Here is a 27,978-nt window from a genome sequence, read left to right on the forward strand (position 1 = left end):
TTGTCAAGTTTCTGTATTCTCCATTTCTCTGTCAGTCTGCCTCACTGCGACCTTTGACCTCTGTACTATAGGAAAACTGTCCACTTCACCGATTCTCATTTATTTTTCATTTTGGCAGTTCACACTGGTTTGTGGTCCACTCCATACCTCTTTGACTGGTCCATCCATTACCAGTGTCATCTCCTCATACGAAGCCTTTTCTATTAACATAAATCTGTCCAGTAACTGACAGTGGTCACAGCCCTGATACCAGCACAAACTGGAATGCCACTCAAAACTGTTCTTCTGATGTGACCTTCAAGAAGAATTATGGTTGACATTTAACGTACTGATTAAGGTTATTTGTCAATGTAAATGATGGGCGATTACATGGAATGAATATAGGAAGGATTTACAAATGATTTCCGTTTGATATACTAATTAATCAGGTCAATATAATAGGAGAAATCTAAATGTTCTAGCTGCTGCACCACCATAGACTGTATATATAAGTGAACATACCCTGCTATATGAAATGAGCATGAGTGCGCTGCAGACTCCATCGACTCTAATTCTTTGTTGCCCCTCTCTTTGTAACTACTGCTATGAGGCGCCTAATTTTGGTCTTAAGATGTTTGTATTAACCCGCTCTACATGATCCTGGCGTTTTTATTTAGCTGTTTTCTACGTAAATCAGTTCCTATTCCTTAACTCAGCGTCAATGAGCTTCATTTGACTCGGACAGACTTGGACAAAAAAAAGGTTTATCACTGTTGAGTTACAATTCCTGAGAAGCCATAGTCCCAAAGAGCAGTGCTATAATGACAGTTAAAATATAAAAATTATGTAAAATGCAATCTTGTTTCATTCTCGTGGATCTAATTTTGTGTCTCATCCCATCCTCCAAATTATCAGATAGTACACAGAACTTTCCATTTGAATGTGTTTTTATCTTGTTAAACCTGTGTCATGAGATGTCCCCACACCAGAAGGCTCCTTGAGCTGTGAAACTGCCCTCTGTCCGAATCATTAACAGCAGGTCCTCACACTTGTATGTACTCGGTAGAGTGCATGTACTGTGTAGAGTCCACCAGGGACCACACTGGAAATCATCCCCATGTGTTGAATTCAATTATAATGGCAGCACCAGAGCAGGATACAACCTACATATGTGAACTGGAACATGCCAAGTAAGACTGTATAAGGATCATATAAGTAAATAAGGATCATATAAGTAAACATAAGAATTTAAAGTTGCCTATTGTTTTGATAGCACCAAGTAATAGTGAAATGTAATATTTTCCATTTTTCTCTCTGTTTGACTGCTTTCTGTAATGGCAAAGTTTCTGATTAATAGAGAACTAGAAAATAAATTGTTAAAGGTCCTATATTATCCAGAGTGGATTCTTGTGAGTTTTAATCCATGTTAGAATGATGTTATCTTATCAAAAACATAAATTAAGTTGTGTTTAGTTTCATTCACATATGTTGGAGTAACCCTTTATTTATATCTACACTGTCTACATTTTGGGAGCTTGATATGCTGTATTCCACCTTGTGATGTAATGTAGTGGTAGTTTTCAAGAGATTTTCAACAGTGACCTCTTACCTTTGGTTCAGCAGAGATGGGCAGTTCCAGGGCTGAAATTATCCAAATAATTCTAAAGGATGTGTATGGAGTTTAAAAGCCCAGTGGAGCACTTCCTGGTGAAACACAATAGAACTCCGGATATGTTTGTGGTGAAGAAACATAGGCCCCTTGTGCAGAAGGAAACACATATTATTCTTGAGGAAATGGTCTTAATGCGGTTTCTGTACTTTGTGTGCGTTTTCAGGTCCTGTTGCAGTTATAAGTGGGGAGGAAGACTCTGCCAGTCCTCTTCATCATGTTAACCATGGCATCATGAGTCCCTGCACACTGGACCCCTCCTCGGACGCAGTGGTGATTGGAATGACCAGGATTCCCGTCATAGAAAACCCACAGTACTTCAGACACGGACACAACTGCAACAAACCCACCACCTGTGAGTATCCAACAAACTGTAAAAAATGCCACAGTAATGCACATCAGTTAAAACGTAAAAAGACATTGTGACGCGGAATAGTTATGGTATTGCTTCTAGACAACAATAATCCTTTGAACAACCTCAGATAAAATGTAAATTGCTGTTGTGTCCCTGGGCAAGACACTTCATTGCCATTTTACTAGCACGCTCATGTCATCAAAGGCATCGGTTATATAGTGTTATGTGACTCTGAGCTGCTCTGTCAGATCATAACCACCAAACATCAGCAACACTACGATAACAGCCAATAAAACAAAATGTCAGGGGCAGATGGAGTGACTGACACAGAGGTGCAACATACAAACTCAGAATATAGCGAAAATAATGAGAAGACATTATTACTCACCTCTCGTAAAGTGGTAGATGTAAAGTGCAGCACCTCATCCACATTATTCATAGAAATTGTCCTCCACTAATAGGGGTGTAAAGATATCCAAGTCTCACGATATGATATCGTCACAGTATCAACCTCACAGTACAATATTTGTTGCGATTTCATGGGAAATCTCATGATATGGTTGGGAGGCTCCCGATTAGCAATGTAACAATATCCAAATCTTTCGGTCTCAGATCTCTCGTTGTACATCTCACGGTACAATATTTATTGCTATATTTTGTGGAGCTAACAAAACTGTTAATATGCTTCTTTTTCCTTTTAAAATGCCTTAACAAGACTTAATCCAAAGAACTAAGACTTAAAAGTGCTTAGAACTGTTATTTCTTCTTATAGTCTACACTGAAATGGAGCAAAGGATCATGGTCTCTGTAGTTCCCTCTGTCTTTTTATAGCTGTTGCTGCACCATAAATACAGTATTCTTTTAATCAAAGAGATTAATTCGATATGTTGTGAGGGTCCACGATATTATTGTGAGAAGTTTGACTATACGATATCACGATATTTCAGTTATTGTTACATCCCTATCTGCTAATAATGACATCCAGTTTGAGGCTTTCTTTGAAAGTAAAAACGCAAGAGTAATTCTTCGCATGTGTCTTTTTACATCCACACAGCGCATGGACCGAGGTGAAGCCGCAGATTAGCGATACTGACTCTACTTCCTGTGTACTTTATTTCCAGTCTTTTATGCTTTAAAAATCATGCATCTGAAGTATTGCACCACATTGACTTGTATCTAAACTAGAAGTGCAGTGCTCTTATCTTTTGAACAGTTAAAAGAGTCTCAACGCGAGTGGCTGACGCGAGGTGCACTCACAGCTTTATAGCCTGTGGTTCGCAGCCATATCCCGTTGCAGCCTTTGCAGTTGGAGATTTTAAGTCTCATAAGATTCACCCCATGTCTGTGGAGTGTGCTTTTTGTTGCACGTTTAAAAATAATTTAAGACCTATAAATCCTGTAGTGTGTGCCAGCCTTTACTTTAAAATCTTCACATGTTTTAATGAGGCGATGTTGACCCCATCCATTCATCATTAATCTACTACCACTTTAAAATGAAAAAAAATATTGGTAATTCTTGTAATGTTACATGTTATTATTGTCTATTTGTGCAACTTTGGCTGTGACTTTTAGTTCCATGACTTTTCCCTGACATGTACATCATTTGGAGGACTTTTGGCCATTCAAGAGATATAATATTTTGTTTTGAATTGTTAATTGCTTTGGCAACGATCTCATTTTTCCATTACTCTGAAAAGCTTGTTTGTGAGGCAGAGAAAGCTTATCCGATAGTTATTAAGTTTTATATAAGCTTTATCAATAGTCATTACTTATAGCACTCCTTGTCTTTCTTTCTTATTCACAAGTCTTTGTACGATAAAGGCTATCACCTTGTCTCTTTTCAGCCATGCCTAGAGAAAATGGCCAAAACAAATCATTCAGGCCTTTATTGCCTCTTTGTACGGAAAACACTACACCACCCCAATGCTGAGAATACAGGAGTCACCTTGTGTCATCATTACTCAGCATAAAATCTTTCCATTGCTAGTTTTCAGATGACCACAACATTCTATAAGCCAATATTATTTAATACAGATGGAGGGCAGCTAAAATTAGTATTGTTAAAATGCAGATTTTTGTTGTAATATAGTGAGTTAATCAGTCTAGTCAATAATAGAAATGATTAGGTCCAAGATTTGTGCATTTACTTTTTAGACATTTCATGGTAACGTACAATGTAATCAAGGGAAAACTTACTCTTCCATCTGGGACTAAAACATCAAATCTGAAAACTACCAATTACTACTGAACTAAAGGTAAATGGTAGCTCTTAAAGGGACACTCTGGAATTTTGGACATAGGGCCTCATTTCCTAGTTAGCCATAGTGTTGGAGATATGTGGAGCTGCTTTAAAATATTCCATCCATTTCTTGTATTTGTAGAGGTCGCTGGTGCTAGGCTAGTGCATGTCAATGGCCATAGTTAGCCTGTCACTAAAAACAGTCTTACCCACTCCACAAAACACCCGAAGGAAGACAATTATTACGCCAGACTGTCGATGTAAATGCCTGTGTCAATAGAATAATTTTAGAATTAAAACCAACCTAGCATTTGAAGGATTTATGTCTGAGCAGCAGCAGCGAGTTGTACTTTCTAATAGAAAGGTTGGCAGTGGCGGACTGAGATCACTTATCTTATCAGCAAAGTAAGATTCCACTACTAAAAAAATAGTCCCTCAACATGCTACAATTCATGTGATGCAAGGTTAGTTTTATTTCAAACTAGTGCTGTCATGCGATAAAAAAAATTGAGAGATTAATTAATTATGATCTGTAATGAATTAATCTAATTAATCTCATTTTAATCTCACCTAAAAATTGCTGAGAAAAGCCTTCAATTTGAGATATTTTCATTTAAATTCATTATTACATTATTGTGGCAGATCAAAAGACTGATATAGATTAAAAAAGTGACTTTATAAAGTCATTTATTGTTTAACAAATCTCTTCAAATTGGCTGTTGAGCCCAAGTCTCCATAAATAAGAAACTGTTTGTTGTAAAGTAGCAAAGACGAGGAAATCTGAACATAATAACTTTTGTCTACTTAAAGACAATAAAAAAGTCCAGTCTTTCCTTAACCATATTAAAAATATTATTGAAAGAGAAATGCTTTATATATGAGATCACTGGTTTTAGTCCTGGTTTAGACCTGCTTTAGTCCCACTTTAGTCCTACAGTAGTTTAGTCTTGGAATGGATTAGTCCTGGTTTTAGTCCTGGTGTTAGTTCTGGTTTAGTCCTGGTTTAGTCCTGGTTTAGACCTGGTTTAGACCTGGTTTTAGTTCTGGTTTTAGTTCTGGTTTAGTCCTGGTTTAGTCCTGGTTTAGACCTGGTTTTAGTTCTGGTTTTAGTTCTGGTTTAGTCCTGGTTTAGTCCTGGTTTAGTCCTGGTTTAGACCTGGTTTAGACCTGGTTTAGACCTGGTTTTAGTTCTGGTTTTAGTTCTGGTTTAGTCCTGGTTTAGTCCTGGTTTAGTCCTGGTTTAGACCTGGTTTTTAGTTCTGGTTTAGTCCTGGTTTAGTCCTGGTTTAGACCTGGTTTAGACCTGGTTTAGACCTGGTTTTAGTTCTGGTTTAGTCCTGGTTTAGTCCTGGTTTAGACCTGGTTTTAGTTCTGGTTTTAGTTCTGGTTTAGTCCTGGTTTAGTCCTGGTTTAGACCTGGTTTAGACTTGGTTTAGACCTGGTTTTAGTTCTGGTTTTAGTCCTGGTTTAGACCTGGTTTAGTCCTGGACTGGATAGTCCTGGTTTTAGTCTTGGTGTTAGTTCTGGTTTAGAGGCGCACAGGAGGAAGCGCGGTTTATGCCGCGTACGCGAGAAAACACGATCCACACGCGGCTCACGGGAGCACGTCGGTGTCCGTCCGCGCAGTGTCTACAGGAAGGAAACGTGGTCCGCGCGTTCTCAGGTTAATGACTATGATGAAGGTGTGTGTTTGTTTGTGTGTGTGTGTGTGTTTGTGTGTGTTTGTGTGCGTGTCCCCTCATGTGGCAGGTCACTATAGGACAGTAGTGCAGACATCATGAGCCTATGCAGGTTGTTTTCACCAGTGATATGTAAGTTGTAGGTGATATTATATTAGTTATTTTCTTTTATATTTCACGTCGGGAGAATAATTTCCAAGACACGAATGTGTTTTTACCTGTGCACTGCTGACTCTGTTCTACTGGCTCTTCGACCTCGTCCATTGTGCGACTGACGCCGCCAACGTTAACATGCCGTTTACATCGCTCTTACTGCGCGCATTCTGTGGGGGTTTCCGGCAATGAGTGGAATTACCGAAATAAAAAAAATTATAAATGTGTTTTTTTTGTGTGTGTGTTGTTGTCCCAACAACACATAAAAACAGGTTTTATAATAAAGCAACTCGCATACAGAAACAGTAAAGTTAGAGATTAAAAATGAGATTAACGCGATTAAAAAACATAACGCGCTAAATATGACTGTAATTAATTAATCGCAATTAACGCGATAATTTGACATCCCTATTTCAAACATTATTCTATGAACACAGACATTTACATCGACAGTCTGGCGTTATAATAGTTTTCCTTCGGGTTCTCTGTGGAGTGGGTAAGACTGTTTTTAGTGGCAGGCTAACTATGGCCATTGACATGCACTAGCCTAGCACCAGCGACCTCTACAAATACAAGGACTGGATGGAATATTTTAAAAAGTGTCTCCACATATCTCCAACACTCTGGCTCACTAGGAAATGAGGTTCCTATGTCCAAAATTCCCTGTGTCCCTTTAACTTGAAAACTACTGCTTCATGACATCACAAAAAGAAACTGAGCATTTTGTGTTTTGGAAATGTTAAATATGTGTGAATGAAACACAACACAACTCCAGGAATGATTGTAATGAGGTAACAACATTCTAATATGTTTTAAAGCTCACAGGAGTCCATTTTGTGTAATATAGGACCTTTAATAACAGAGAAACTTGATCGTGGAACAAAACCCATTTCACCTTGACTAAAAAGGTCATATTAACTATTTGGGTTTTGTTTTAAGTTTTTGCACACTGCAGTCCCCACAAGCAGCTATAGCAGATATAAATTGTATGTAGATGATATGGGTCCCCAAGCTCATTATCTTGGCACTAATTGCAAGCCAATAGCGTAACGGTCATCTCATTCTTTTCCTTGCGTTTTGGAGTGGTGGTGTGGGGGTCTGTGCTGGTGTGGGGGGCACCCATGGTAGCGCTAAAGCCACTGAGCCGTGCACTTACTGCTGACAGCTACTGATTTAGAACAGGCCAAAGTTTAACATTAGAGGTCAAGGCAAATAAATGGACACCAATGGAACGGCATTGAGAGACTCTGTGAGGCTTTAAAAATTGTATGTTTTTGTATGTTTCTTACTAAGACTGTACGATTTTTTTTTCTCATCCCTGAAACACAAAATCCATGCTAAAGTCTGGCTAGTGACCCTTAGGACTTGGTCAGTACCTTATTGGTGGTCTGCAAGAGGGTATAGTATTAGCTTCTATCAGGATTAAACAATGTTGTAACTACTGCTGCATGGTTACTTTTTTTAATGACCAGGCAGAACCACACACTAACAAAACAAAACAACAAAACACAACAATACAAAACTATAAAGACGAGTGGATCTGGACCTGTATCTTGTTTCCCTGATTTCCGAGGGCATGATTGACAGGCAGATTAACCAATCAGAGAGACACATGGTCCCTTCGCAACAACAACAAAACTATGAAACAGAAGAAGCAACAATCAAAGCACTAAACTTTACTTATCTCAGGTAAAAGAAGTTATATGTTTTGTTCCGAATGTTATGAGAATTTTGGAGAGATATCTTCCACATTTGAGAGACACACCTGTATTCAAACAGAATACAGATGGAACTGGCTGGTCTGGAAAGTTTTAATGTGCAGGTCTCCTTCTCATGTGATCCTGTGTCTTTTCAGATGTTCACCATATTAAACGACGGGACATCATTTTGAAGAGGGAACTGGGAGAAGGAGCATTTGGCAAAGTGTTTCTGGCAGAATGTTACAACCTGAGCCCCACTAAAGACAAGATGCTTGTAGCAGTCAAGGTAAGTCTAATACCTCCACTGTTTTAAGATCTATAACACATGTGCTAATGAGTGATTGAAAAAATCTAGTATTAAAGTAACTGTTTAAAAATGCACGTAAACATTAAAAAGGTATTTCATGCAGAGTTTAAGAGGTGATAAAACTTAAAATGTAGTGACTTTGATAAAGATTGGAGCTGATTTTGTTTAACAGAAACAATCAAATATTTTTTCTTAGCTGTTTTTCTTCGTATATTTTGTTTGTTCTAATTATGAACATGTAAAAAATAAACAATCAGCCTTTTCAGCAGGTGTCAAACTATAATAAAAATACTTTTACTTTTCAGTCTGGTTCAAAAATGTAATGAAGTAGAAAGTATAGATACTTGATCAGATGTAATTAAGTAAAAGTAAAATATATCCACTTTAAAACACATTAAAATTAAAAATTAAGTAAAGTAGAAATATCTAATTTGTTTTTACTTAAGTACAGTACTTTGTTACATTGCACCATTGGTCATGGCATTGTTCATTTGTCACATCACAACACAGTCCCTGTTGGTATGATTGCAAATGAATAGAGATTGTGACAGATGTGAAGTTAATCTTGACTGTAAAGTGGCAGTGTGATTAATGTATTCACATGAGGTTACATAGCAGGTTATGCTTTCCACAGCTCTTTTCTGTTTCTCTGTGGATGCTTTCTGCTGACATAAACATGGTAGATTTGACCCCAAAAGGTGGAATGCTCAGATGTTTACATGGTCACACAATGAACACATTAGCAAATATAACCAAAACGGTTTTAAAAGTGCATGGTAAAGGGTCCGTCAATTGCTTTTTCTCCATGGACATGTTATTGTTTTGTCTGGAATGTTTCACAGTATGGCATTACAGCTTTCTATCTTTATAGAGACCAAACCAGACCAAGTTACAGGTCAGATTTGTTGAGAGACAACACCGCTCACAGTCAGAATGTCTATTTTTCTGGGTATTTTTTAGCTTTAAAGCCACCTGTAATTGAATAAATATAAGGTTGAGTGGTTTAATGTCATACTGCGGAACATTCCAGGCAGGGCAATGGCATATCCATAGAAACAAGCAGGTGTTTTACCCTCCTCTGTGATCAATAATAATCAGTAATGTTATATAACAGGGACAGAAAAAGTCATCTCATCTGTAGTTTTAGCTAAGTGAGTTCTTTGTGGTCAGATTGTGTTAAATCAAAGCTCAGATAAAAGTCTAACAAAGCCTCAGACAGAGCAGGGTCTACAGTTAGCATCACACCCCCAGCTGCAAGTATTGACCCCTGATCTCTCTGCCCTGGTGCCTTAAATTAATGTATGTATTATGTGTCTGTGTGATACTTGACCCCCATCAACGAGATTAAAGTTAAAATTTGTCCCCATAGTGAAAACAGAGGGATTACGACATTTAAAGACAAATCCCTGAAGACTTAAATGAAAGCAATAAGAACAGTGAAGTGACCTGGAATTAATTGGAAGTTTCCATGGTGACGGCGTTGTTATAAAGCTATTAACAGTAATGAGAGCACTTAAAGCCATTACTGTCATTCACAAGAAGAGAATGGATCAGCCCAATGTCTGTCTATTGTGGGGCGTGAATGGGTCTGGTCTTTCTGTGGTCCTCCAGAATGAACTAATTTGTCCAATATTATATTTGGTCCACCATTTTACACAAATGGTAAAGAGTAGGCCTACAGAGACAATTATCTGAATGTATTAAACCATGGTAGCTACAGTGAACAATGTGGCTTTATTCAAGGGACATGATTCTCTTGAGCAAAAGTAAACAAAACAAATAAACAACATATACAAACAAAATCTAATGGTGCTCTGTGTAACTTTTCTGGTCAGGTGTCTGTCCCCTGCATGACTCCATGGCAATGTTATTCCCTTGCCCAAAATGTCCCACAATACTTCATGGAAACCGTCTGACCTTGCAGCATTAGGTTTAGTTTGCTCGATGGTAGGCGGGTACTTTTTTCATTTAACCAATCTCTGCTATTTTTGTGACGTATGTAATGCGCCGCTAACAGCTCTAACTGGCATGTTAAGCTTTTCCAAAATCCTGTATAAAGAAAGGCAATAACGTCTTTCTCCTTGATAAAATTCACCTAACATTCTCATTGTTCTGGCTTTAAATAATTGATCTCGGGAATTGTTGTCAGCACAGAATGTATGGCTTTGTCTAGATCCTTCTCAACCGCTTTGTTTACTGTTGTGCTGTGTCACACAGCTCTTCGCTGATTGGCCGGTGTGCGGTCTACAACTTCCAGGGTTCTTGCAAACCGTGTATGGTATTCCGATTCCTGACCTAGTTGCTGGAGAGAAATAAAATTGAAGGTGGCGGCGCTGGTGACCCTGGAGCCAGGTCTGGGGTTGGGTTTCAAAAACAAGCGCCTGGTGGCCGGGCTCAGCCCGAAAGGACGATGTGGGGTCACCCTCCTGTGGGCTCACCGCCCGCAGAGGGTTTCATGGGGGTCAGGTGCAAAGTGAACTAGGCAGCAGTCGGAGTGAGGGGCCTCGGCAGCCTAGTCCACGGGCACAGAACCTGGCTGTAGGGACATGGAACGTCACCTCGCTGAGGGGGGAGGAGCCTGAGCTAGTGCAGGAGTTTGAGAGGTACTAGATATAGTCAGGCTCACCTCCACGCACAGCTTGGGCTCTGGTACCCAGCTTCTTGAGAGGGATTGGACTCTCCACAATTAGCAAGCAAAGAACAAAAAACAAAAATCACATTGGACAACTTTTCTTTTGAGCAATAAAACCACTGTAAATGAATAAAAGATAGAGCTGTTTAATGTCATACTGTGGAATATTCCAGACAGAGCAATGACATCTCCATGGAAACAAGCAGGTGACGGACTCTCAACCAGAAAAGTTACACAATGCACCTGTAAGGCAGTGTTTCCCAAACTTTTTTTCTGCTGACCTATATTTTAAAAATCACAAACCTTTGTGAACCAAGTTAATAGACATTATTTGTTAATCACAAAATAAAGGTGGATTTAACCATTATTGAACATTAATGAGGCTATTTTATTGCTGAGTGACAATGTCTCTCTAAACAATTAGTATTACTCAAGTTTTAAACAATGAAAAACAGTAATTGACCCAGCAATGAAAGGATCCAAAAGAAGTGTATTTGGATATTAAATGTAGCCCATTTCGTTTTCTTTGCAGCATTCAATTGAACTAGCAATACTGGAACAAACTAGTCAATAAAATAATTACAAAATGATTAGAAATGATACAAAACATGTCTTAACATTTCAGCATTTCTAATGAGATAGGTAGGCCTGTCTACATTTTGTAGCACGTTTCAGTCTGGGGTACATATCAGGCGCAGCACAGAAAATCCCAATTCACACAAAAATGTAGTAGTGAAAGGAATAAGCATAGAAGTGCTGTCCTTACTGAAGACAGGATATTCTGACAAAATCCTTACCCAAAATGACGATAAGGTCACAGATCCATGTATACAACTGTATATTGCAGACCTACATGCAGATTGTGACAAGGTGACCCCAAAACCATCTCTTGCGACCCACCTGAGGGCGACAACCCAGTCTTTGGAAAACAATGCGTTAAAGGACTTTGTAATGTAGTGTGAGCGCTTTGTTTATTGTCTTTGTCTGTAAATGATGTTTCCACTGTGATCCTGATGAGCGCCTGACCTGATACTTAATTGACCCACTGAAGCACTCATCTTTCTAATCACGCTCCACCATAAATAATGCACTAATTTCCTCTCTCTCTTTCTTTGTTGACAGACTTTGAAAGATCCAACTCTTGCGGCAAGGAAGGATTTCCAGCGGGAGGCGGAGCTGCTGACCAACCTGCAGCACGAGCACATAGTGAAGTTCTATGGCGTGTGTGTGGACGGGGACCCGCTCATTATGGTCTTTGAGTACATGAAGCATGGAGACCTCAACAAGTTTCTCAGGTCAGTCAAAGTGGCCTAGTTTTAGTTCAAACTCAATGTTGCCTTTTTCTGTTTGGAGTAATAGTTGGCTTTTCAAAGAATTTATATAAAAGGTTCCACTGAAGAAATGTTGTTGAGGTTTATACAGTGGTGGAACGTAATAAAGTAAAAATAGTAAAGTTCTGTACTTAAGTATACATTTTAGGTATCTGTACTTTACTGCAGTAGATATTAAAGTGGATATTTTTACTTTTACTTACTTTGCTACATTTGAAAGCAACTACTCCTACTTTCTACTCCACTACATTTTCAACTAGGCTGAACAGTAAGTATTTTTTTATTATTGTTTGAGATTGTCTGAAAAGGCTTTGTAGTTTGAGCAAACAAAAATATACAAATAAAAACAGCTAGGAAAAAAATTATTCCATTGATTAATTTGATTTAAAAAGTCAGCAGAAATCTTTAACAAAATTACTATATGTGATCCTTTAATAGAGCTCAAAATATACACAAAATACTTACTTTTTACTCTTTAAGTACATTTAAATAGATACTTTACTAATTTTACTTATGTAGATTTTTGCATGTGATACTTTTACTTTTACATGAGTATTTTTTGTTCCGATATCTGTACTTTTAAGTAACAAAACTGAGTACTTCTTCCACCAGTGAGTTTGGTTTTACCTTGGCGAAAAACAAGCTGTAGAATATCTAGTATCCGTCCATCCATCCATTTTCTTCCGCTTATCCAAGGTCGGGTCGCGGGGGCAACAGTCTGAGGAGGGCCTCCCAGACTTCCCTCTCCACACACACTTCCTCCAGCTCTTCCAGGGGGATCCCGAGACGTTCCCAGGCCAGCTGAGAGACATAGTCCCTCCAGTGTGTCCTGGGTCTTCCCCGGGGCCTCCTCCCGGTGGGACATGCCCAGAACACCTCCCGAGGGAGGCGCCCAGGAGGCATCCGGAACAGATGCCCGAGCCACCTCAACTGGCTCCTCTCGACGTGGAGGAGCAGCGGCTCTACTCCGAGCTCCTCCCGTGTGACTGAGCTCCTCACCCTATCTTTAAGGGAGCGCCCAGCCACCCTGCGGAGTAAACCCATTTCAAGCGCTTGTATCCGCGATCTCGTCCTTTCGGTCACTACCCAGAGCTCATGACCATAGGTGAGAGTAGGAACGAAGACTGACCGGTAAATCGAGAGCTTCGCCTTTCGGCTCAGCTCCCTCTTCACCACAACGGTCCGATACAGCGACCGCATCACTGCCGAAGCTGCACCGATCCGCCTGTCAATCTCCCGTTCCGTCCTTCCCTCACTCGTGAACAAGACCCCGAGATACTTGAACTCCTCCACTTGAGGCAAAGATTCCCCACCCACCCGGAGAGGGCAAGCCACCTTTTTCCGGTCGAGAACCATGACCTCAGACTTAGAAGAGCTGATCTGCAAACCGCCCCAGTGCACATTGCAGGTCCTGGTTTGATGGAGCCATCAGGACAACATCATCTGCGAACAGCAGAGATGAGATCCTGTGGTCCCCAAACCGGACCCCCTCCAACCCCTGACTGCACCTAGAAAATCTGTCCATAAACACAATGAACAGAACCGGTGACAAAGGGCAGCCCTGGCGGAGTCCAACATGCACTGGGAGCAGGTCTGACTTACTACCGGCAATGCGAACACAGCTCCTGCTCCAGTCATACAGGGACCGGACAGCCCTTAGCAAAGGGCCACGGACCCCATACTCCCAGAGCACCCCCCACAGGACACCACGAGGGACACGGTCGAATGCCTTCTCCAAGTCCACAAAACACATGTGGACTGGTTGGGCAAACTCCCATGAACCCTCGAGCACCCTATGGAGAGTGTAGAGCTGGTCCAGTGTTCCACGGCCAGGACGAAAACCACACTGCTCCTCCTGAATCCGAGGTTCGACTATCGGCCGGATTCTCCTCTCCAGTACCCTGGCATAGACCTTACCGGGAAGGCTGAGGAGTGTGATTCCCCTATAATTGGAACACACCCTCCGGTCCCCCTTCTTATACAGAGGGACCACCACCCCGGTTTGCCAGTCCAGAGGTACTGTCCCCAACTGCCATGCGATGTTGCAGAGGCGTGTCAACCAAGACAGCCCCACAACATCCAGAGACTTAAGGTACTCAGGACGGATCTCATCCACCCCTGGAGCCTTGCCACCAAGGAGCTTGCCAACCACCTCAGTGACTTCAGCCAGGGTGATTGATGAGTCCACGTCTGAGTCCCCAGCCTCTGCTTCCTCCTCGGAAGACGTGACGGTGGGATTGAGCAGATCCTCAAAGTACTCCTTCCACCGCCCGACAACATCCCCAGTTGAGGTCAACAGCTCTCCCCCCGCACTGTAAACAGTGTTGGTGAAAAACTGCTTCCCCCTCCTGAGGCGCCGGATGGTTTGCCAGAATTTCTTTGAGGCCGTCCGATAGTCCTCCTCCATGGCCTCCCCGAACTCCTCCCAGCTCCGAGTTTTTGCCTCTGCGACCGCACGGGCTGCAGCACGCTTGGCCCGCCGGTACCTGTCAGCTGCCTCAGGAGTCCCATGAGCCAACAAGGCCCGATAGGACTCCTTCTTCAGCCTGACGGCATCCCTTACTTCCGGTGTCCACCACCGGGTTCGGGGATTGCCACCGCCACAGGCACCACAGACTTTACGCCCACAGCTACGGGCGGCCGCATTGACAATGGAGGCTGAGAACATAGCCCACTCGGACTCCATGTCTCCAGCCTCCCCCGGAATCTGGGAGAAGTCCTCCCGGAGGTGTGAGTTGAAGATCCCCCTGACAGAGGGCTCTGCCAGACGTTCCCAACAGACCCTCACAATACGCTTGGGCCTGCCAGGTCCCTCCGGCTTCCTCCTCTGCCAGCGGATCCAACTCACAACCAGGTGGTGATCAGTTGACAGCTCTGCTCCTCTCTTCACCCGAGTGTCCAAGACACGTGGCCGGAGGTCAGATGACACGACGATCATCGACCTCCGACCTAGGGTGTCCTGGTGCCACGTGCACTTATGGACACCCTTGTGCTCGAACATGGTGTTCGTTATGGACAAACTGTGACTAGCACAGAAGTCCAATAACAAAACACTGCTCGGGTTCAGATCGAGGAGGCCGTTCCTCCCGATCACCCCTCTCCAGGTGTCACTGGCATTGCCCACGTGGGCGTTGAAGTCCCCCAGTAGAACAACGGAGTCCCCAGTCGGTGCACTGTCCAGTACCCCTCCCAGGGACTCCAAGAAGGCCGGGTACTCTACACTGCTGTTCGGCCCGTAGGCCGACAGCACAGTGAGAGACCTGTCCCCGACCTGAAGGCGCAGGGACACGACCCTCTCGTTCACCAGGGTGAACTCCAACACGTGGCGGCTGAGCTGTGGGGCTATAAGCAAGCCCACACCAGCTCGCCACCGCTCCCCGTGGGCAACGCCAGAGAAATGGAGGGTCCAACCCCCTTCAAGGAGTTGGGTACCAGAGCCCAAGCTGTGCGTAGAAGTGAGCCCGACTATATCTAGCCGGTATCTCTCAACCTCCCGCACAAGCTCGGGCTCCTTCCCCCCCAGCGAGGTGACATTCCACGTCGCCACAGCCAGATGCTTTGTGTGCAGACCAGGCCGTCGGGACACCCGTCCCCGACCGCCGCCCAGTCCTCTATGCACCCGACCCCTATGAACCCCTCTGCGGGTGGTGAGCCCACAGGAGGGTGGACCCACGTCGTCCTTTCGGGCTGAGCCCGGCCGGGTCCCATGGGCAAAGGCCCGGCCACCAAGCGCTTGCATTCGAGCCCCAACCCCAGGCCTGGCTCCAGGGTGGGGCCCCGGGCGACGTCACGGTCCTCGATATTACACTGTTCATATGGGTTCTATGAACTGCTCTTAGTCTGCCCCGTCACCTAGGGCCTGTTTGCCATGGGAGACTCTACCAGGGGCATAAAGGCCCGGGCAACATAGCTCCTAGGATCATTCGGGTACGCAAACTCCCCCACCACGGTAAGGTGGCAGTTCAAGGGGGAGAATATCTAGTATTTTAGTTACAAATATAGAAGCCTCTTTCTATTCATGAATTCGACATGAAATCACACATTTTCAAAAGCCAAAATCTTTTATTTAGGTTTTCATGGGTGTAAATGTGAAGCAGTATGAGAAGAGTGAGGATTTTCTATGAACTTATAGTGAATGAAAGATGGATGCGGCTGTGGATATTTTATTTAAACTATAGTATGCCACCTCCATCATCCTCACTGGCATCTGTACTTAAAGAATGAATTATAGAGGACGTATTTAAAATGTGAGTGGGTGGTATAGGAAATGACAAATATGGGCCTTTTGCCTCTGAGCAGTGTGGATGTGATTTGGTGGTGGTAAGGCTCTGGTGCTCTCTGGAGTGATGGATGAGGCTGTCTGGGTGAGTGGCAGTTTGACAAAGGTTAGATCAGCAAACACACAAACTGCGACTTTAAAGCAAGTACTACACGACATAGACCTAAATGGAGACAGAGCAAAAGTAATATAATGAAAGTACATGTCATGTCATCAAAAATCTGACAAATTCATCCTAAAACTAATATTGAAACTAGATAATAATCTCATCAGATATCTATACTGCAAAAAACCCTGCATGAACAAAAATAGAGAAAAAGTAATATAATGAAAATACAGTCATGAATAGGGTTGTCAAAAGTAATGAAGGACTGATACTAATCAATACTAAAACTAATATTAAAACTATATACTAATTTGAGCAAGTTTTGATACAGCAAAAACGCATTGGCAGGAGTAGTAAGAGTAATATGATGAAAACACAGTCATGAATAAAACACACACATTTACAGGATAAAACAGAGCAAATGTAATATAATGAAAATACAGTCACTAATAGGATTATCAAAAGTCTGATAGTAATCGATACTAAAACTAATATCGAAACTAGATACTAATCTGTAGCATACAGCAAAAAAATGGCAATACCAGGACAAAATTTGAACTTTCCTCAACAGTTTTAGGGTTTTTTCAAGCTTTATCAGAACAAGTATAAGAAAGTATTATTATTTCGTGCATTACATAACTTTTTTTTTTTAATCTTCATTGTGGTTTCATAATTGGTATTGCGTATTGAGTCAATTCCCTAGTATTAATTCAAGTTTACATTTTTAGTATTGTGACTATTCTAGTCATAAATGTATGTTATTGTGGGTTGGTTTGATAGTGATAAGACTCAGAATACAGAATAATAATAATGAATAAAGGTGTTAATGAGCATAAGTCATTGTTTTTAAGCATGTATAAATTTTTCATTTGAAATAACCCAATAAAGCATGCTAAAAAAAAAAAAAAAAAAAAAGTCTCTCAAATGATACAAGACCTCTTGAGCTTAGCTGAACATAGCCTTGGAAGTAAAATAGTGTAGTGTTCCAGTATTAAAATTAATCCAAAATGCATGTATTTATATTGCTTATTGGAACAAAACATTTTTGTAATAGTACTTGTGATATAAAGGGTAAGCACTAATCTCTGCAGTGTAGTCTGAACCACCCACTAAAAAACACAATGGATAAGCACACACTCTAAAAGCTCTAAATTTGTCCATTGGACTGGTGAACCAATGAGCTGCATTATGACCGCTTTGATTAGATGTTATTTGTTCCCATGATGCTTTGCTCCACAGAATAGAACATTGATGCTTAGTCTGTTGCCAGGAAGTGAAGTCAGCCAACGCTTGTGTCTGAGTTCCACTGAGTCGCCCTGTGCCTCGGATGCTAATTTCAGCTCCCTAATTGTGCTTCCATTAAAATGCTGGCATCAATTCATCCAGGACACAGTGCTAATTTAGCTCCTGCCCACTGCCCTCCAGAAACCACCTCAATCACACGACTCTTCACTGGCACCACATCCTCCAAGAGAGAGGCTTAACGCTCAATGAGGCTGTAAAGACAAATGTATAGGGCCCCATTCCACTGGACTTTATAAGCTAATATCTGCAGCCCTGGATGTAGGGGCACAAGTGGACCGAAAATTGCAATCTCAAACAACACGATTTTGGGATTGTCAAAGCCACATTTTTTTTCAGTGCTTCTAAAGCCCAGTTTATATAGATTTATGGATCTGATTCAATGTCTATGCTGCAAAGTAATTCACCGCCACAATGCGAGGACGCTAGGATTTAAACCTGGTGTTCGTGTAAAGTTTAACATGAACCATCAATACAAAATATAAGCACAGAACATACTTACCATCATCAGCACATCCTCTGTCACAGAAAGAACACTCATATTCCACTGAGTCGTGTCCTTTAGTCTGACAGAAGCTGAACCGCATCAATGCACAAGGAGCGATCTGTTTTTTTTGTTTTTTTTTTGTGCTTACAGTTTATACAAATTAGCCATGTGGTTTTAAGTTTCGTTGCTGTAAAACATAAACAAATGTTCGCAAAGCTGCATTAAACACATTATTATTTAATGTATATTGAAAGAAACGAAAGCAGAATACAGGAAATGTTTGTAAAGCGGTGGTAGAGAGGACCAATCATAGCCCTTATTGTCTGCGTCGCTTCCCCCTGCTGTCTGCGTCATCTGCACATAGTTACGGTCCAGCATCAAATCATTGGTGCAGAACTCTGGTATGATGTAAGTTTCTGTGATGTTTGCAAATGTTCATGTGCACTGAAACTTGATTTGAAAAAAATCGTGGATGAAATCGAAATCTCAATATCTGCCAGAAAAATCGCAGTTTCGTTTTTTCTTAAAATTTATTTATTTATTTATTTGAGACAGGGACAGCGCACAATTTTCACATTAACTGTAACAGGAGAGATGCCAGGTTGTACCAGGTTGTAGCAGCAGTGCTAATTTCCACCTGTAGTTCCTGGGCAGATTCATTGATTGATTGTATTTAACTGACCTTGGCTATCAACGGTTCTTCCTAGAGACCTATGTAACATGTTTTGGGTTGATCGTTCAGCCCTAAGCACAAGTATGCATGGAGAACTCAAAATAGCAAAAACAATGATAAGAATGTCTATATGTTTCTATTTTGTTGGTTTATTCTAGCATTTGCTGTGTTACTGAGAGCAGGCAGTAGGGGGCAAGAGGGTAAAATGGCTCCAATAAATTCTCATTCTGAACTCTGCCTCTTTGAGTGTATTGTACCATATTGCAAACCTATTATGAAAACAAGAATCAAGCGAATCAGTCAAAAAGACAGTATGGTCAGCAGTCTTGTGAGGTACACCCAATTTGAAGGTAATGGACTAAAACATGCAAACCAATGGAATAAGATGGAGCATGTCAGGCTACATTACTTGAGTGTGTTTTTCCTGACTCGGTGCTTCTCTGCAGAGCTCATGGGCCGGATGCCATGATCCTGGTGGACGGGCAGCCGCTGCAGACCAACGGGGAGCTGGGCCTGTCCCAGATGCTGCACATTGCCAGTCAGATCGCTGCAGGGATGATCTACTTAGCATCCCAGCACTTCGTCCACCGAGACTTGGCCACCAGGAACTGTTTGGTGGGCAACGGCCTTCTGGTGAAGATAGGAGACTTTGGCATGTCCCGAGATATATACAGTACAGATTATTATCGGGTAAGTAAAGAATAAAGTCTGTATTCTTCTGTAAAGTTTATACACAGCGGCATCTCTAAAAACAGGCATAAAGTACTTTGAAACGATATTAACTCCTTTTTTGAATATCTTGACAGGACTGGACTTGACTTTTAGTTTGGTTGCCAAGTAGATTTTGTGTAGTTTTGTGTGTGATGAGTGTGGAGAGAGATGGAAGGGTCGTGAGAGGGTTTTGTTTATTTTTTATTTATTTATTTTATTATTTATTTATTTATTTATTTTTTGTCTCTTTTTGTTTATGTTATGTATAATTTCAAAATTGAAAACTAAAAATGTATACATAAAATAAAAGATGCTATTCTCTAAAAGTGATTAAGTGGTAACATATTTTAACATCCAAAACAGTCTATCTTAAATATCCACTAGGAAAAGTAAATAACATTTAAAGAGCCCATATTACGCTCTTTTCTGTCTATGTTATGTTTCCTCATCAAAAACATACCTGGAGTTGGGTTTTGTTTCATTCACACAAGTTTAACACACCAAACCTGCATATAGAGTTCTTCTCTCAAACAGAAAACACTCCTTGCGATGTCATGTAGTAATACAGAAAGTGCTCCGCTATGTTTTTAAACTCCATACACCTTCACTAGAATCATTTAGATGGATGATTTCAATCCTGGAATCTCTCTTTTGGATCTCTACTGAACAAAAGGTAAAAGGAGGTGTTAACTTGAAAACTACAACTTCATGACACCACAAAGTGTAACAGAGCATTTTGCAAATAAAGTTAAATATGGCTTAAAGGCAGAGTAAAAAAAATCCTACATCTCTTTGCGTGACAGCAGAGCCCATTTGATATTCATGCAACCATTTCAGCTTCATAAAAGCTGGTTCGACCTGGTCAAGAATAAGGTGCTGATTTACTTGCATTTTCACCGCACTCACTGACAGCCCGATCATCCTCCTCTGGGCCATTGTTGCCTCCTCCGCCACAGCTCTCCTCCGTCGCACTAGACTTTGGCAGCTGAATAATCCAAGACAACCTGGATTTGAGGGTCAGACAGAGTGCACTCTCTGTCCTGAATCCTGATCTGCTCTGGGATTCAACACAAAAGCCCCCAAAGCATTGTACTCTTCTTCTGCTAAGCCCAGGTCTGGTTGGATCCAGGTTTAGGAGACATAACAATAGAACTGCAAGGAGTTGTGTAGTACGGCCAAAAATCTATCCTGTTTTTCATGTCCAAGGATTTTTAAATTGGAATCAGCTTTCCATCTCAGGACACATAAACTACCAGTCAAAAGTTTGGACAAACCTTCTCATTCAGTTTTTTTTTTTTTTTTTTCTTCATGTTTACTACTTTCTACACACACACACACACACACACACACACACACACACACACACACACACACACACATATATATATATATATATATATATATATATATATATATATATATATATATATATATATATATATATATATATATATATATATATATATATATATATATACACACAGAAGACATTAAATATATGAAGCAAGATATATGGGATTATGTTATTTAAAAAAAAAAAAAAAAAAGTCTAATATATTTTGTTATATTTTAGATTCAAATTCCTCAATAGCCACCTTTTCCTTAGTTGACAGTAAATTCAACTGCTATGGTTTTCAATTTACTAGAATATTTGAATGATTTTAGCCCTGGAATTGCCGCTCTTTACGGAACATAAGCTAAAAGGAAGCTGTACATATATATCATTTTTTATTTGTATACATCCTTTTGATCTCCATAGAACAGAGCTTGTAGATGAAAATAGACAAATAATAAAGGAATACTCAAACATGTGAATGGAACAAAAGACAGCATCAAGCATGTTTTTGGTGAGGTGGCAACATTATAACATGATTTACAGTTTACAAAAGTTAGTTTAGTATAGAACCTTTAAAATTTGTTATCGAGACAGATCTAAGTATACACCAGTATATCTGTTGTCTTGTTTTATTAGGACTGCAAAAGTTCAAATGTCTTTATATTTATGCTTTGTACATTTGTGTCTCAGGATATGTCTGATTTAGAGACCTGGGGTTGTAGGAAGGACAATTATTTAGCAGTGCAACGGAGGACATTCAATTTGAGGTGGTTCTGATCAGGAGACACATATTTGACTGGATTAGTTCAGCTGCAGATGATTTCACAGCAGGACGACATCTCTGATGAAGAATGACTCTGTGTCACCATCAAAGAGCAGAGGAGACGACTGCTTTGTACGCCTGCCCATATCTTTACCATTAGTCATGTTTGATTAAAGCACAGATCCACCAGTGTCACTAACTCACAAGATGGCCGCCCCAAGAGACATAATGATCTGCAGCCGGAGAAGGCCTTAAACAAAGCCACTAATGAGTCTAATAGATTTAATTAGGTTAAGCTGGAGACTGTCATGACGACGCTTAAGCAAAAGTGACAGTACAGTATTACCCACAATTAGCTGCTGGCTTTTTATATAAATTAATAGAATTAATTTGAATGCATATTCATGTGTTGTTAAGATGGTTTAAAGGTGTACTGTGCAACTTTCTCTGGTAAAGCTCTCCATTTACTTGTCACCACAGAGATGTTATTGCTTTATTTCCAATATTCCAAAGTATGACATTAAACTTTTCAATCTCCATAGAAACAAGCAGAACATGCCACCAGGCCACTTTACAGAATTCATGTTTTTAAAGATATTTTTGAGAAATAAAAACACTCTTAACTGAATAAATGCATCTTGGATGAGTTTAATACAGTATTGTGGAACATTACAGGCAAAGCAATAGCAGCAGACCCCTAATCTGAAAAGTTACATAGTGCACCTTTAAAATCAGCAGGTTCCTTTTGCTCAGTCTGTCCCTGAATGTATTTTCTTCTCATGTTCTCAGGTGGGGGGTCACACCATGCTGCCTATTCGATGGATGCCTCCAGAAAGCATCATGTACCGAAAGTTTACCACTGAGAGCGACGTCTGGAGCTTTGGCGTCATTCTGTGGGAGATCTTCACTTACGGCAAACAGCCCTGGTTTCAGCTCGCAAACAACGAGGTACAGACCTTCTGTAATGTCTGCTCCCTTTTATATTGTACTGCCTAGGTGCAGGATCACTATTATTATGTTTCACTGTGTGGATCATTGACACTGAAATTAAATCAATTTAAGGATAAAATTTTAAATGTTCTTTGTTCAGCTGGCTGCTGTAGACTAGTCTTGTTTGTCTGACTTTTGGATATGTGGCCTATGCTCGTGGCACTGGTCTAAAAAAGGTAATAATCAAACTGAACCTGGATTACCAGTGTCTTACCTGCATTTTGATGACACAAATACAAGTTTTGCCCATTCTCAGTATATGGCTGCAGGGTTTTAGTAGGATTCAGATCAGAGAGAGTCATTTTAGGTTTATTTCCAACTGGTTTTAGTAATAGAATCTGGCACCCCAAATGTGAGGCTCATTCTGTTTTGTCATTGGATAACCAGCTGGAGAAGTAAAACATCAAATGAAAACATCAACAGCCTTCATGTCCATGTTTTTGTGATTAAGAATTCATCAGCACAATAATTGTTATCAGTAAAAGCAATGTTTGATGTCTGATGTGTCTAGGGACATACATAGTTTATGTTTATGAATTTTAAATATAAATGATAGTACATTACCTTTCTTTAACCCTGTGGCACCGTTAAAAATATCGTCATAAAATGTGCACAGTACTTGCACATTCAGGAAATTTTTTTCATTATATTATTTAACTTTTTTGGGTTCATTCTTTTCAGACAGCTTTATATTTTGTAAATGCTATTTCTTATCATAAAAAGACCACATTTTGTGTTGGAAAAAGCACAAATTTGATATTTGTCCAATCTGATAAAGGCAAGATGCAGATGATTTTCTGCAGTTTTCTAGCAGCTTGTGCATTCGTAAAACTTGTGTGGTGTGAAATACTCATGCTTGTATCGTTAAACGCATAAAATGTGCATCGAATTTGGACATTCATAAAAAAATGTTTTTCATTATTAAATTCAACTTTCTTTGGACTTTAAATTCCCTTTTTGTTTTGATGAATCGACCCTGATTTTGGTTGAAAATTACAAAAAAAATAAAAATTCAGAAATGTGAAATGCAAAGCAAATTGTTTTGAGCTCTTTTATTGCAGCCTGGGGTAGGTCAATAATTAGCAGCGAATTATTTTTTTTTTTGTGTAATATTAAATGCGCACACTTGTATTGTTGGGTGTCTACAGTAGCCATTGTTCACATCAATGGTGCATCAATTAATGCACCATTGATGCGAAATCCAAAACCTCAGTTTGAATGGGTTTTGTGTAATTTTCAACCAAAATCAGGCTTGATTCAAAACAAAATTTAAAGGGTTAAAATATTAACAACTACAATAATAATTTGTATAAATATTTAGAGCAGAAGTAACTGAAAAGAATGAGCCCAAAGAAAGTTGAATATAATAATGACCAAAAATGTTTGATGGATTTCCAAATTTTGTGCACATTTTTATTACCGTGACAATCTGATGAACACAGTGAACTGATGTCCTGATGTGGTCGATGAGTAGGAAGCCACCACCTAACCACATTTCATGCTATTTGGATGATAGTGGACAAAATAATCAACCAATCAAAAGTTAAAAGCATGAAGTATGCCAGAGGGTTAAAGGCACTAGAAGTTAAATCTCATCTCACTTGTGGGGCCTGATTCTATTCATGATCATTTTCTTGTGACCCACTTTTTACTAAACCCATTTATTTGACTAAATTATTTTACCGTAACCTTGACAGATCTAGTTTAAATTCACTTCCATCCTTTGGTATAACTAAAACAATACTTCAAATAAGGACCCACTTTGGATGTTCTCTTGTTTGTTTTGGGCATTTTTTGTGTTGTTTTTTTTTTTTTTTGTATCCTCTCCTGAAGAGGCTCAAAATTAAATAAACAACTTTATATACAGGATAAATCAGAATGAATGAATGAACTCCTGTGCAGTATTTAATCAGTAAACTATATTATGCAAAATTTACTCTTGAGAACTTCAGCCTATGTTTGAATGTAGTTACTGCATCAAAAAATATACCTGGAGTTGTGTTTTGTTTCATTCACACATGTTTGAGTAACATTTTATTATTAGTCTGTCTACATCTCCAAAGCTCAAAATGCACCTTGTGATGTCATGAACCAATAGTTTACCATGTTAACAGCTAAATTTAACCTTTTATGTAACAGAGATTGGCAATTCCAGGGCTAAAATTGTCTAAATGATTCTAGTGAATGTATATGGAGTTTAAAAACATAGTGAAGAACTCAGCCTAAACATGCAGGATTTGTGTGTTAAACATGTGAATGAAACAAAACACAACTCCAGGTATGTTTGAGATTATTCTAAATATTATAACATAGATCAGAAAGTAGTATGAGCCCTTTAAAACATTTCTGTGATACTTGAAATGATCCTGTCTCTGTACTTTCAGGTGATCGAGTGCATAACTACAGGCAGAGTGCTGGAGCGGCCACGGGTCTGTCCCAAAGAGGTGTATGACATGATGCTGGGCTGTTGGCAAAGAGAGCCCCAGCAAAGGCTCAACATTAAGGACATTCAAAAGATGCTGTTCACTCTCATGAAGGCCACGCCCGTCTACCTGGACATACTGGGATAGACATTGGTATAGACACTGGAAATGACAGTTGTTTTTTTTTGGCTTTCTGGAGTCAGGGTTACTTGGATGCTCACAAGTTTTGGACCAGACTTCAAGAACGGGCAGGTAACTGAAAATGAGACCGATTTCCCTCCAACTTCAGGAGAGAGAGAACTGAAATGGACTCAAGAATCAGGATTACATTGCAAGGATATGCCCATGTGGTACTGTGGTATGATTACTAGTTTGGTTACTAGTATTTTAAGCTATGAAGACATTTTCTAGCATGGACTATTCAGCAGGATTGGGTAAAAATGATTGTCTGACTCTTCTCAACACCTGTTTCCCATACCTATGCATTCATACTTCACTAGTTCACTAGAATGGGTTTTTTTCTTTTCGCAAATTCTGTTATTACTTCACCACCCACAGCAAGTTTACAAAGAACATTTATTGTTTTGATGTCTGAAATTTAGTCAAGCCTCCTCGTGTCCTCGTGTATTTCTCCAGTTAAAGAGCAAAACACTTTTACCCCATATTTTACTTTTTTGGGCTTACTAACTTTGAAGTTTCACCTACTAACTAATACAATACATTTTACTGTTGATGTCATCTTTGATCTGATATAGGTGAAAAAATATTGATTAGAGCAACAAGTTAATTTGAAAGTGATTTGTTTACGTTACAGGTTTACAATATAGTGACACATTTTATATTCAATTAGATTCTTATTGATTGGTTTTGAAAGGTTTTGTTTGTATTTGTTTATTTGGTATTTCCATTTGCAAAGCCATGTTGACATGTGATTCTGAGCAGACCGTGTTGATGTGGGCAGTGGCTCTGTCTGTCGCCATAGACCTAAAAGTGCCTCCTTCTTCTTTCACTGGGGACTCCAACAATAGTCTTTTATGATAAGAGCACCTTTACTGTACATTTTGTTTACCTGCTTCAAATGTACACTAGATGTTTCTTTCTGTCTTTTACAACAAATACTACAACAGGAAAATTACAAAAAAACTTGAAATCTTTGAAAATAACCCAGTAGGGGAGGACAAAAAAGTGCTTTTTCTACTCTTTGCAGCTTAACATATTGTGAAATACCTGAAAGATGAGTTACTTTCTGTTTGTAAAAGTAAATACAGTATATATGTTACATATTTTCTATTTATTTTTTATTTGAATTCAATAAGTGGACCTCTGCCATGCTCCAAAGCCATTTGAATATTTTGCTACAGGCTTTCATTGATAAGCTAGAAATGAATAAATTCATTTACCAGGAAGTATTGACATACTGTATGACCAACACTGTTCACATGACAACCACGCGCAAATAAAGTTTTGTGGCAAGAACAAAAGATTGTTAAAGAACAAAGTTGTGTTGCTTTGATAAAGAATGTATATAGTGTAAATTTCTCTATGTATGGGGTATGTTAACTTATTTTGAGTTAGTTTTGTTCCTTAGTATGTTGTTATAAAAGTATGTACAAACAATATATTTTGATAATCTTCTTTACAAATATGATAACTGTCTCATCATGCCATCGTTGCAGCCATTTTGAGTTTAAAATTTGAAGATAGAGTCAAGGACAAAGGACAAACTTTCATTTGCTTATATATTATAGTTTATGTTTTGGCAAACTTGGATGTGTGTAGTCAAGAGCACTGAGATTATCTGAACATGTAACAAGTAAGCTAAAGTAAGCTAACGTGTGTGAGTGAACTGCTACATGAGCTTGTAGAACACAATACATGGACCGTATGTTGAATGTAAAAACAATGTTGACGGTGAAGTATCTCTGTCACTAAAACCGAACACAAATGTCAGCGTAACCTAAAGCCAGAGTGATTTACTGCTATAGGAGTTAAATTCAGACTATGGTTCTCTGTGTTAGATATTTAGGGTGTGTTGATCACTATGAAAATATTGGCTTGTTTCTAATATGGCAACAAATGTCAACAAAAGCCATAGAAATGACCGCAAACTAATAGATACAAGTTTGCCCTGTGTAATTGCAATAAAAGTACTATTATATTAGTACAACTGGACTTATTGCCATATTACTGAGTGTACAGACTTCAAATGTCACGTATCAGATGTTCCCTTAATAGTTGAAGCATTAGACTTTTCTATTTTATATTATTTGTCATAATTTATTATATGTGATTATATGTAACAAGTAACTCATACATGAAAAGTTCATCTGTAATTATTATTTTAACATGCACCAATTCTCATTTGTTTGCAGTGTTCATGTCACTATATTTCATGAAATCTTTTTCACTGCTCTTGCCCCTCTGCATCTGGATAACATTGTAGCCTGTTTCCATTTAAAACTATGTATTCAAATCCTTTGATAACTCATATAGAGTCCTTTTAAAATGTTGAGATGTGGTGAACTTTTGAGGTGGCTTTGTGTATGAATTTGACTCATTAAAATCTCCATCATTTAACCCAATAACCATTATGTCTTCATTATGTTAACATTATTTAGGGCAGAGGTGTCCAGCTGTTTTTGATTGAGAGACACCAACACATGTGGAGAGTCACAGACTGGTGGTCAGTACAGTGTCATTCAGATGAGTGCGTTTAACATGAAACACCTTTAATAAGGTTTGGAATGATCATTTTAGTGTAAATGTGCAGGGGGAAAAAATCTGTTTATGATCATCTGGGCCAATTCAATGAGATCTGAGGGCCAACAAAATTACTTTGAGGGCTGCAATTGGCCCCTGGGCCT

General features: G+C 39.7%; 1 protein-coding gene across 1 annotated transcript in view; it reads left to right on the top strand.

The window, feature by feature from the left end:
• The window catches only part of LOC110169490 (NT-3 growth factor receptor-like), a 75,112-nt gene extending 49,346 nt beyond the window's left edge, over positions 1–25,766 (top strand). Inside the window, exons 13-18 of the mRNA XM_055155888.1 lie at positions 1,815–2,003; positions 7,930–8,060; positions 11,836–12,008; positions 19,338–19,581; positions 22,491–22,649; positions 25,076–25,766. Coding sequence (XP_055011863.1) covers positions 1,815–2,003; positions 7,930–8,060; positions 11,836–12,008; positions 19,338–19,581; positions 22,491–22,649; positions 25,076–25,261 — 1,082 coding nt within the window. The 3' untranslated portion in view covers positions 25,262–25,766. The remainder of the gene's footprint in view (positions 1–1,814; positions 2,004–7,929; positions 8,061–11,835; positions 12,009–19,337; positions 19,582–22,490; positions 22,650–25,075) is intronic.
• The last annotated feature ends 2,212 nt before the right edge of the window (positions 25,767–27,978 follow it).

This window comes from Boleophthalmus pectinirostris, unplaced genomic scaffold, assembly GCF_026225935.1.
Source record: "Boleophthalmus pectinirostris isolate CB_2022bp ecotype Guang Dong unplaced genomic scaffold, ASM2622593v1 HiC_scaffold_2, whole genome shotgun sequence".
In the NCBI taxonomy this organism is placed as follows: domain Eukaryota; kingdom Metazoa; phylum Chordata; class Actinopteri; order Gobiiformes; family Gobiidae; genus Boleophthalmus; species Boleophthalmus pectinirostris.